This window comes from Macaca thibetana, chromosome 7 (genome assembly GCF_024542745.1).
Source record: "Macaca thibetana thibetana isolate TM-01 chromosome 7, ASM2454274v1, whole genome shotgun sequence".
In the NCBI taxonomy this organism is placed as follows: Eukaryota; Metazoa; Chordata; class Mammalia; order Primates; family Cercopithecidae; genus Macaca; species Macaca thibetana.
Genome location: NC_065584.1, coordinates 159,403,992 through 159,415,225, shown reverse-complemented (window position 1 = coordinate 159,415,225; position 11,234 = coordinate 159,403,992). Strand labels below are relative to the sequence as shown.

The 11,234-nt window shown below is 52.7% G+C and overlaps 1 protein-coding gene across 2 annotated transcripts; it reads left to right on the top strand.

The window, feature by feature from the left end:
• Positions 1-4,786: 4,786 nt before the first annotated feature.
• Positions 4,787-10,869, top strand: LOC126960000 (cytochrome P450 1A1). Of its 2 annotated transcripts, none has more exons than XM_050799858.1 (7): positions 4,787-4,962; positions 7,286-8,136; positions 8,693-8,819; positions 8,904-8,993; positions 9,086-9,209; positions 9,355-9,441; positions 9,634-10,869. In XM_050799858.1, exons 2-7 carry the CDS (start codon positions 7,312-7,314, stop codon positions 9,917-9,919), a joined length of 1,539 nt encoding a protein of 512 aa, XP_050655815.1. In that variant the 5' UTR covers positions 4,787-4,962; positions 7,286-7,311; the 3' UTR covers positions 9,920-10,869. The 2 variants fall into 2 exon arrangements, with proteins under 2 accessions (XP_050655815.1, XP_050655814.1); XM_050799857.1 differs by having other exon boundaries at positions 7,283-8,136.
• Positions 10,870-11,234: the final 365 nt, after the last annotated feature.

Genomic DNA, 11,234 nt, shown 5'->3' with positions numbered 1-11,234 from the left:
TGTGGTATTGCCAAAAGAAGGGAGAACAGACGTTGGGCCCCCAAAACCCGCCCATGCCCACTATCACTGGGGTGACTCTATAACTTATTATTATCCAAGCCAGGATCTTTTGAGAGTGAAAGAGGACACTTTTAACAATTCTGCCAGGACAACAGGCTTAGACTGTCCTGGGAAAGTACTGTCATCCTAACTATAGCAGCCAAGAGCCAGGGAGCCAAGAGCTGCCCCGTCTGAGCACTGTGTCCTGCAAACTCAATCTCTTGGGCTCTCTGGGAACAGGCAGGAGAGGAAGGGAAGGTGCTCAGGCTCAGATCTCAGGAGAAGAAGAGGGTGGCTGGGTAGGGGGAGGACACATTGGGAGACAAGTCCCAGTTCTCCACATCTACCCAAACTGCCTCACCCCGACCTCCCACTACCACCTGCTGTTCACATTGTGTCTCCTCCCCGTGCTAGGAATGCCCTTCCTATGCTCTTTAGACTCCAGGGCTCTTCTCTAGATCTCCACTCTCTGGGGGGCATCCTTTAACACCCGTCCTGCCCCAGCCTCCTCACAGCTCCTGCAGCATCTCCAGACTTATCACAGGATCTGTCTAGGGTATGACCCCCATCTCTACCATGGGGCAGGGGTTTGCTGTCGGTCTTGCTTGTCTCCCAGTCCCCTTTGCCCACAGCCCCCAGCAGGGCTCACTGAAAGTCCTGGGCTGATGATTCTGCTGGGCTAAGCCCTCTCAGCTGTCTCCATCTCTCCAGCCCAGAGCCCTCTCCCCTCCCCAGCACTTCTGCCCCTGCTCCTGGTATTGATCACTAGGGAATCCTAGCCAAAGAGCTTCTCACGCAAAGGCATGCAAACTTTGACCCAGGATTGAGTGTACAGCTCCAGGCCAAGGTCCTCTAATCTCCTGCTCAACTCCCTCCTTCTCTGCCCAGTGTGGGCCCCCTTCCTGTTATTGTGAACTATTAGCCAAGACAGGACTTGGTGATGAGAAGTATAACATCTCTTATAACCCCAGTACACCAGTCCAGGGGTATGGAGAGGTGGGGGGCCCTCGCCCAAGGGCTGAGTCTGTCTACCTTTGGCTCCCTGGAGCTTCACTCATAATCTGGGATGATAAGTTATAGTGAGAAGAACCCTGGCCTAGAAGCAAGAAGCTGGAGTTCTAGGCTCTGCTGTGATTTGCCATGTGCACTTGGGCCTTTTCTTTTCTGGCACCCATCTCTCCACCTAAGAAGTGAGAGAGGAATTGGCTTTATTAGTTAATGAATTTTTGACGAGTCAAGAGCCTCTTAGATAATGCAAGCAAAGCAATGCACTTTCTATCAAGAGAAGGGTCCCTGGTCGGGAGCCCCAGCACTAGATGGTCTTCCAGCCCTGGTGACCAGGCTGCCATGATTCTCCAGAGCTGGGGCATTGGTGGGGACCCTGGGAAGCTGAAGAAGAGGTTGTCTGCAGAGCACGCTGGAGGATCTAGGAGTGCCTTGCTTTCCACTTCCTTGCCATGGCTTCCACACAGGCTCATTCTACTCTCTGTGGCTCTAGCTCCAACTAGGATTGAAGGACAGACCTCTCTTGGGTACCATGAAGCTCCTCAGATGGAATCAAAGATGCAGAGGGTAGAGTGATTGGAAGAATGCTGAGAAAGCCCAGCAATACTTCCCTTGTCTCCTGCCTGTTCTGTTGCCTAAATTTCACCATTATAGCATCAGCACTTTGGACATCTCTCTTGCCATTTGGCCTGTGTATAGCATAGCTGTGTCTAACTCCTTTACCAGTTGTTAATATCTTGCCTGGACTTGGCGTATCAGATCAATTTCCCGCAGGTTGGTTTTCCTTGTTAGAGCATACCGAAAGAAGTGGCAGGTTGGGTCGGGGTTATAGCAAGTATCCAGCGTCCTAAGAATTACCATGGAGAAGTGCTGGAAACAGCGACCAGGAGAAACCTAATTTTCTGTGGGGAGAATCCAGAAAGGCATCCCAGAGGAAGGGATGTTTTATCTGAGACTCAAGGTAGGGGACACTAGAACTAGAAGGATGCAGGCTTGGGAGGTTCTGCTAAAGATTGTCATTCCCATCTTCAGAGTGGTGGGAGCTACCAAAGAGGTTTAAGCAAGGTGGTGACGGAATGAGATTTTGCGTTTTTAACAGGAACACTCTGGGTGCCACAGGATGGAGAAGTAATTGGAAGGAGCAAAAGGCAAATGGAAACCTGGGTGGAGACTAAGTACTCCAGGGAGCAATGATGGGCCCTGGAGGAGTTGTGGCAGTGGAGCTGGATAGATGCCAAAGTGGAGAAATGTGCCTCCTATTCTTAGCACAGTAGTCCGAGTGACCTTGCTTCTCTTACACCCCAGCAATGTCTCTACCTCGCACAGAGGAAGTTTGATGTTTCTCAATGGGGTGCTCCCTGCACATGGGGCAGGGTGCTGTCCCTCATGGGCATCCCACCCCCCTGGACTACATGCCAGGAGAACTCCCCTGTCAGATGACCTCTGCACATCCCTGGTACTGCTCTGTCCTTCAAGAACCACTGTGGTGGGGGGTGGGGGGAGGCTTTGATTTTCCTTGTTCCCTCTAACAGTTGCAGTCTTTTTTTTTTTTTTTTTTTTTTTTTTTTTGAGACAGAGTCTTGCTCTGTCACCCAGGCTGGAGTGCAGTAGCATGATCTCAGCTCATGGCAACATCCACCTCCCAGGTTCAGGCAATTCTCCTGCCTGACTCCATGCCCCCCAACCACCACTACCCGCCCCCCTCCCCCGCCACCAGTATCTGGGATTACAGGTGAGCAACACCACGCCTGGCTAATTTTTGTATTTTTAGTAGAGATGGGGTTTTGCCATATTGGCCAGGCTGGTCTTGAACTCCTGACCTCAGGTGATCCTCCCGGCTCGGCCTCCCAAAGTCCTGGGATTACAGGCATGAGCCACCGCACCTGCCCAGGTACACTCTTTACCCAGATATCTATGCGCGTTGATTCTTGACTCCACACTCCTGCCTCTCTCCGCAAGACGGTCCCTGACCACCTTGTTTTGAATTGCAATCTGCCCTCACATAATCCCCACGCCTTTTCTGTTTATTTTTTTTCCGACAGCTCTTTTTACCCTCTGACATTCTCTAGATTTGGGGCATACTACTTGTCTCCTTCCATCAGAATGTAAGCTCCACGAGATTAGGAGTTCTGTCAGCTGTGTTCCCTTCTCTGTCAATCGCCAGCGCCTCCGAACAGCTCATGGCTTTCTCGGTAAATATTTGTGCAATGCATGAGGCCGCATATGACCGGAATAGGAGGTGAGGGGATTGTTTTCTGGCCTGGACCAGCGACTGACGGTGGTGCCATCTGGTTGGGGAGGACGTCGGGGATGGTGGGTAACGATGTTAGTTGGGGCCAGGTTGAGCTAGACAAGCAAATACAACTTTTTTTTTTTTTTTTTTTTTTTTTTTTTCCTGGAAACCCTGGAGGCTCGGGAGGGCAGGACAGCGTCGGAGGCAGGCAGCTAGACCATGCCACGTGGCGCTGGGGCTTGGTGTCCTGCCACAGGCGTGGACCGAAAATGCCGACACACGCAGACTGTCTCTCCTCGAAGGCAGAAGCTGCACGCAGACCTGGACCCTTTGCACAGCACCGCCTTATTCAATGGCGCACCCGCCACCCTTCAACAGTTCTTCTCCCTCCACCCCAACCCCACGCCGCGCGCGAGGCTGGCCCTTTAAGAGCCCGGCCCCGACTCCCTCCCACCTCGCGTGACTGCGAGACCCGCGCCGGGCCGGGGAATGGGGCGGCCGGGTGGCTGCGCTGGCCTCCGGTCCTTCTCACGCAACGCCTGGGCACCGCGCCCCCGGGCCAGGTGGGGCGGGGACGGGCTGCCTGACCTCTGCCCCCTAGAGGGATGTCGCTGGCGCACGCAAGCTAGCCGGGGGTGGGGTGGGGGCTCCGCGACAGATGCCCACTCCGTGGTCCCTGGCCCCCAGAGTCTTTCCTCGGCCCCCCGCGGCCGGATTTCTGTGCTCCGCCAATCAAAGCACTAGCAACTCCGGGAGCCAAGAGGGACCCTCAAGGGCTGGTGGATCCTGGCTGGAGGGACCGCGGGGTTGCAATCAGGACTAAGGCGATCCTAGAGGCGGTGCGGAGCCGCTAGTGAGCGCTCAGCGAACCTACGCCTTTGCCATCCATTCAGATCCTTCAATCAAGAGGCGCGAACCTCAGCTAGTAGCCCGGGGGGACTAGCCAGGGGGACAGGGCCAGCCCCGCGGCGCCTCTGGCCTTCCGCCGCCCGTGACCTCAGGACTGGGGTCGTAGCACTTCTCACGCGAGCCGGGACTCAGTAACCCCGGGAAGGAGGTCACCACACGGCAGCCCAGCCCCCGCCTGCCGAGTCCGGGTAGACTGTAGCGCTGGGGAGGCATCTGCACGCCCAGTGTTCTGGTGGGTGCAAAAATGACGAAGAGAAGTCCCCGTGCCCCAGGATGGAGCTTCCCGTACCCTCTCTTAGGTCTGTCCTGGGACTTCTCCCTCAAACCCCCTTCTCGGCTGGTTTCTGCATTGCCCTTGGGACGCCTTGGAATTGAGGCTTCCAGGTGTCCCCAGCCCTCACCCCTCTATGTACAGGCACCGAGATGAGGTGTCCCATAGTGGGTTCTTGCCCAACCCCCCTGCCCTACCCCACCTCCCCGCCCTTCCCCACCCCCCCGCCCTCCCCCATCCCTCCCACTCTCCCCCACCCCCTTGCCCTCCTCCACCTTTTCCTCCTATCCCAGAGAGACCAGCCCAGTTCAGGCTGCTCCTCCCTCCATCTCAGCGTTCCAGGGAAGGAGGCTGGCCACACGTACGAGCCCGCCTATAAAGGTAGCTGTGCTTTCACCCTCACCCTGAAGGTGACAGTTCCTTGGAACCTTCCTTGATCCTTGTGATCCCAGGCTCTAAGAGTCCACTCTTCCCAGCTCAGCTCAGTACCTCCTTACAGCCACAGGTGAGTTGCTGGGGGGCTTCTGGCTTGCCCCTTCTCTCCCAATAAAAGGAACATTTTGGTGCCTCCAGGACTTCCTAGGTAGCTACCTGTCTAGCACCTCCAAAAAGGGAGGCTCAGAATGTTTTTAGTGATCAGGCAGTCTAGCTCTCTAGTGGGGAAACTGAGGCCAGGGGAAGAGAAGGACTTGCCCATGGTCCCACAGCTGGTACCAGACCTCTAGATATGAATGGCGTCTCATTCAGGACTTCAGGACCCAGGCTCCAGCTCCATCCCCTAGTAAGTGACTCCCTGCCCACCATGGGGCTTCCCCATCAAGGCCACCTGGCAGGCTGGAATATGTGCAGCCCCTCCCTTAGGCTTTCTGATGACAGGCGCTTCTCCTTGGGTGGGCAGGATGAAAGGAGGGGATTGACTGGGTTCTTACCAGCTATACCCTGCCCTAGCCTAAGAAGCTACCCCTGGCAGATTTTACCCTCCCAAGGGTGGCTTGTCAGTGCTGAGATGTCCTAGACAGCTGAGACAATAGAGGCAGATCTGTGCAGGAGTCCTAGGCCTTTCCTATCTCATTGACCATCTTCTTTGTCCTTTGCTGGTAGACAATCAGGGTGACAGATTGCCAATTGCAGGGAGCTGGAAATACCAGTCCCTAAAAACTCACCAGTCACATCTCCCTTGGCCTCCTACCATCTTACAAAGGCTGCAGGTCCTTGGGACACCCATTGTGCAGAAGGGGACACCATGGCACACCAAAGCCTGGTACTGTCCCCCGTTCACTCTGGGATCTAGTGTGATTTAGCCCCTCCAGGAAGCCTCCGTCCACTATAATACTTGTGGTAGGGACCATCCATCTCCCTGTCTTGTGGTTCTCCTGTGGGGAGCCTCACTGGTAAGACTGTCAGCTTCCCCACGGCAGATCTGAGTTTTCTCTTCCCTCTGGATCCAGCTGGGCACTCTGAACTGAGAGATCTTGTGTCACCCTCTCTCAAGTGTTGAGGTTGGACCCCAGAAAAGTAAAATGTGCAGTCCAAGATCACTTTGACTAGAATGTTGGGTCTACTGACCTCCAGTCCAGGGTAGCAGGCAGATGCCTGATATGTTGGAGTGGTTTATGAATTTACACACCCTTTTTAGGTCAAGCTTACGGAGAAAGTATTGCCTCAGTTTCCTTTCAGTTTAGATCCATTCCTGATTTCCCTGATTCCAGTCTGGGGTTTTCTTACAGCCTAGTGGGAACCTTCCATTTATTCTCTGTTCTCTGGTAACCTGTAAAAGGGGGAGGTCCAAACTGTTCATTCATTGAGAATTGAGCCAAAAAAAACAAAAAACAAAAAACAAAAAACCCTGGCCTGGATTTCTCTGACTAAAGAGCTCAATCTAGCTGGTCTCCAGCTGCCTTTAAACTGTGGGTCAGTTGAACTCAGAGAGCTGGGGTTGAGAGCAATGTGGTTTGGGAAGTGGCCATCCTGTCCCCTGTCTCTTCTTCACTCTGTCCTGGGGTCTGGTGGGATTTCCTGCATCCTAGGATTGAGCAGCAGAGAACTGAGGGTTCTGGGAAAATTCCTTCATTGATCTGACCACTCTTCGAAAGGAGGTACATGTGACAGCAGCTGGAAATTTCCAGGGAAGTGTCCCTAAGGAGTCTGAGTCCTGGCTCTGTCACTGATTGCTGGGGGACTTTGGGCAAGTCAGTGCTGCTTCCCCCAAATGTTAAATGAGGCTAAAGGATCAGATGATCCCTACTTCCCCTGAGAACATGGTTTTCCTAAGTGTAGTGGGTAGGACTTGGGGTGATACACATTGATTATGTATTTATTTTAATGTGTTAGGGGAAAAATCAAAGTTGTACTTTCACACAGATATTGTTTATGATGATATGTAGATAGATTTACAGTCGATTTTAGGAAAATGTGAAGTAAGTAACAGTACTGGTACTATGTGGAAATCACAGATTGACATTGGAAGATGTCATTTTAGATTGGTATAGCAGTTAAGAGAAAGCATTCTGGAATTAGGCAACTTGGCTTGGGAGTCTGCATCCAACACTTTCTGGCTGTGTGACCTTGGGCAAGTTACTTATCTTCTCTGAGCCTCACTGCAGCCTACTTCATAGATTTGTGGCTAGTGCTGAATGAAGAAGGACTGTGAAATTCTTAGCCCACAGTGATAGCTCAACAACTTCTCCCCACCTCATCCTCTTCTTCATGCTCAGTAAGCAGTTCTGGTGGAAAGGTTTCCCCTTTCCCTGATACTCTAGGATGTTGGCTCTTCTCGTTCCCCAATCTGATGGCTTGATTTTTTTTCTTCCTGCTCCTTCTCTCAGCAGCCACCTCCAAGATCCCTACACTGATCATGCTTTTCCGAATCTCCATGTCGGCCACGGAGTTTCTTCTAGCCTCTCTCATCTTCTGTCTAGTATTCTGGGTAATCAGGGCCTCAAGACCTCGGGTCCCCAAAGGCCTGAAGAATCCACCAGGGCCATGGGGCTGGCCCCTGATCGGGCACATACTAACCCTGGGAAAGAACCCACACCTGGCACTGTCAAGGATGAGCCAGCGGTATGGGGACGTGCTGCAGATTCGCATTGGCTCCACACCTGTGCTGGTGCTGAGCGGCCTGGACACCATCCGGCAGGCCCTGGTGCAGCAGGGCGATGATTTCAAGGGCCGGCCCAACCTCTACAGCTTCACCCTCATCAGTAATGGCCAGAGCATGTCCTTCGGCCCAGACTCTGGACCAGTGTGGGCTGCCCGCCGGCGCCTGGCCCAGAATGGCCTGAAAAGTTTCTCTATTGCCTCTGACCCAGCCTCCTCATCTTCCTGCTACCTGGAGGAGCATGTGAGCAAGGAGGCTGAGGTCCTGATCAGCAAGTTGCAGGAGCAGATGGCAGGGCCTGGGCACTTTAACCCCTACAGGTATGTGGTGGTATCAGTGGCCAATGTCATCTGTGCCATTTGCTTTGGCCAGCGCTATGACCACAACCACCAAGAACTGCTTAGCCTAGTCAACCTGAGTAATAATTTCGGGGAGGTGGTTGGCTCTGGAAACCCAGCTGACTTCATCCCTATTCTTCGCTACCTGCCCAACCGTTCCCTTAATGGCTTCAAGGACTTGAATGAGAAGTTCCACAGCTTCATGCAGAAGATGATCAAGGAGCACTACAAAACCTTTGAGAAGGTACAGTCTGGGGAAAAGCAGGTGGATGGTGGGAAGCCGATGGGGTCAGGGCCTGGGAGGTCAGAGGTAAGAGGAACTGTATGGGGCTTGGCAAGTTCTCAGGGAGGCTTCAACCTGGGATCTTGAAGCCAGTTGTGGAATAGTCTTCTTCCTTGGCAGGGAAATAGAACCTTTACTTGACCAACCCTTCCATGCTTCCACCAGACAGCAATAGCCACTGAATAGCCATTACATGCCGGACCCTGGGGCAGTTGTTGAGGGAGCCAGGAAGAGTTAAAGAGTTCATCTCCTGGCCTCATAATAGAAAGAAGATAAAGAGCACATCCAGGTGATAACAGTACAAGATGCTGTGTGTCAGCTGTCCCTTGAGTTGGGACTAGCAGCATTCTAAGGTAGTAGGAGACAGCCTTGCAGAGGCAGAGAGAAGCTGGGACAACAGCCTCAGGGGGCATCACCTCCAGAACAAAGATGCTAGGAATAGTGAAGGACCAGACCTGGATGGAGAGGTAGCTCTGGGTTTGAGATCTTGCTCACCTGTGGACTTTCCCTACCTAAGGGCCACATCCGGGACATCACAGACAGCCTGATTGAGCACTGTCAGGAGAAGCAGCTGGATGAGAACGCTAATATCCAACTGTCAGATGAGAATATCGTTAATGTCGTCTTGGACCTCTTTGGAGCTGGTATGAGTTACCCCATGTGTCCTTCCTGTGCTCAAGTGCCCTGACCTGCCGCCTGCCTAACTTCTTCTGTTCTACCCTGTCCAGGGTTTGACACAGTCACAACTGCTATCTCCTGGAGCCTCATGTATTTGGTGACGAACCCCAGGGTACAGAGAAAGATCCAAGAAGAGCTAGGTAGGTAGTGGCTCCCTTCAAAGGGGTCAGTGCCAGGGGCCTGGCCAAGTCTAGGCAGCCCCTGAATCCATCTTGTCCCCTGTGTTCTACAGACACAGTGATTGGCAGGTCACGGCGCCCCCGGCTCTCTGACAGATCCCATCTCCCCTATATGGAGGCCTTTATCCTGGAGACCTTCCGACACTCCTCCTTCGTCCCCTTCACCATCCCCCACAGGTAAGGCCCCATGGAGACACTGCTGTCTGTTACTGGTTTTACTCCAGACCACATACCTGATTAGGGTTAGTGGGAGGGACACAGCGTGGGAGACAGGGAGATTTGCCTGTTGCCCTGAGCCTGACTGAGCTTCCTTTCTCCCTAGCACCACAAGAGACACAAGTCTGAAAGGGTTTTACATCCCCAAGGGGCGTTGTGTCTTTGTGAACCAGTGGCAGATCAACCATGACCAGTAAGTTCAGAGGTGCAGAGGAAAGGCTGGGTCTACCCTCTTAAGCTCTTATATATTATTAATACAATCATTGCATTGATCCTCCTGTCCATGGGCTGCTTGCCTGTCCTCTATCCTTTAGGGTTGGGGCTCCACTCACTTGATGCTTCTGAGCCCTGAGCTGCCACTTCAGTTGTCTTCCTCTGGTTACAGGAAGCTATGGGTCAACCCATCTGAGTTCCTACCTGAACGGTTTATCACCCCTGATGGTGCTATCGACAAGGTGCTAAGTGAGAAGGTGATTCTCTTTGGCTTGGGCAAGCGGAAGTGCATCGGTGAGACCATTGCCCGCTGGGAAGTCTTTCTCTTCCTGGCCATCCTGCTGCAGCGGGTGGAGTTCAGCGTGCCACCGGGTGTGAAGGTGGACATGACCCCCATCTATGGGCTGACCATGAAGCACGCCTGCTGTGAGCACTTCCAAATGCAGCTGCGCTCTTAGGTGCTTGAGAGCCCTGAGGCCTAGACTCGTCTATCTGGTCTGGTTGGGCAGCCAGATCGGCGGGCTGGCCTAAGTGATCTAAGGTTCAGCCTGAAACTTATATAGACACTGATCTGGCTACAGTTTTGCTATCTGGGCTGTAGGCAAGCCTAAGGGATACTGCCTGCCCCTACCCTGGACTTGCCTCTGCACACCCTCCACAGACAACAGGTAAAACAGGGCCACATAGATGCTGATGGAGCCTTCCCAAGTTGTGGTGCTTGAGCCAGGAGGCCTGCTAGGGTTAGGAGGTCCTTAGGCCTCTGAGAAGCTCTGAAGAACTCTCTGGAAGCCCCTGGGCCCAGCAGTTAGCTGGCTCTGTGCAGGTGCTGACTGGCTTGAGCAAGTTAGAGCTGGCCACACCAGGACCCTGTCCAATCTTTGACAATTGGGAGCTGCCAAGAGTGAAGGGAAGAGACAGCCCAGGATACTGGCACAGAGGTAGTCTCACTACTTGAACTAGGCTGAGCAATCTGGCCCTATGGGTCTAGGACACAGTTCCTGGGAATATCGCATTCCTCTGCCCTTCCTGTAGGCAGGAACAAACAGGGCTGCCTTCTGGCCTTGTAAAACCCTTGTTGCTGTCCAGGAGGGCCTGGGGACTTGTGTCTATGGGGAGCAGAGCGCAGAGGCAGTGCACATATTCAGGCACCAGGATTGGGGCTGGAGTGAGGTTGTGGTATTTCAATTACCTTCTATTGGTCTCCATTCTCTACACTCTTGTAATAAAATGTCTATTTTTAATGTTTGTACACAACAATCTTTCTATTCTAGCCTGCATTGTGCTTACATGCCTGCATAAGGTTTAAGAACCATTGATTTAATGTAATAGGGAAAGTTCTAACCCAAGTATCCAAAAATGTGTAAGAACAACTACCTGAGCTAAATAAAGATATTGTTCAGAAATCCTATAGGTGGAGATTTTTAAATTTTAAATGATTCAGCACTCATCTAAATACTTACCCTGAACCCCATTCTGTGTGGGGTTTTACTGTAGGGAGGAAGAAAAGGAGGAACAGTGAAGAGGTGAAGCTGCTGCACTTAGGCAGTCTGTTTAAAGGACAAGACTATTTTTTGAGACAGGGTCTTCAGGTCGTCCAGGCTGGAGTGCAATGGCACCATTTTGTTTCACCATAACCTCCACCTCCTGGGCTCATGCGATCCTCTCACCTCAGCCTCTGAGTAGTTGGGGCCACAGGCACATGCCACCATGGCTAATTTTGTTGTTGTTGTTGTTGTTGCATTTTTTGTAGAGATGGGGTTTCACCATGTTGCC

Bases quoted from the DNA above. Each gene is read 5' to 3' on its own strand.
- LOC126960000 (XM_050799858.1), top strand. From the start codon at position 7,312: ATGCTTTTCCGAATCTCCATGTCGGCCACGGAGTTTCTTCTAGCCTCT. The intron at 8,994-9,085 runs GTAGGTAGTGGC...TGTGTTCTACAG, and splicing joins AAAGATCCAAGAAGAGCTAG to ACACAGTGATTGGCAGGTCA. The intron at 9,210-9,354 runs GTAAGGCCCCAT...CTTTCTCCCTAG, and splicing joins CCCTTCACCATCCCCCACAG to CACCACAAGAGACACAAGTC.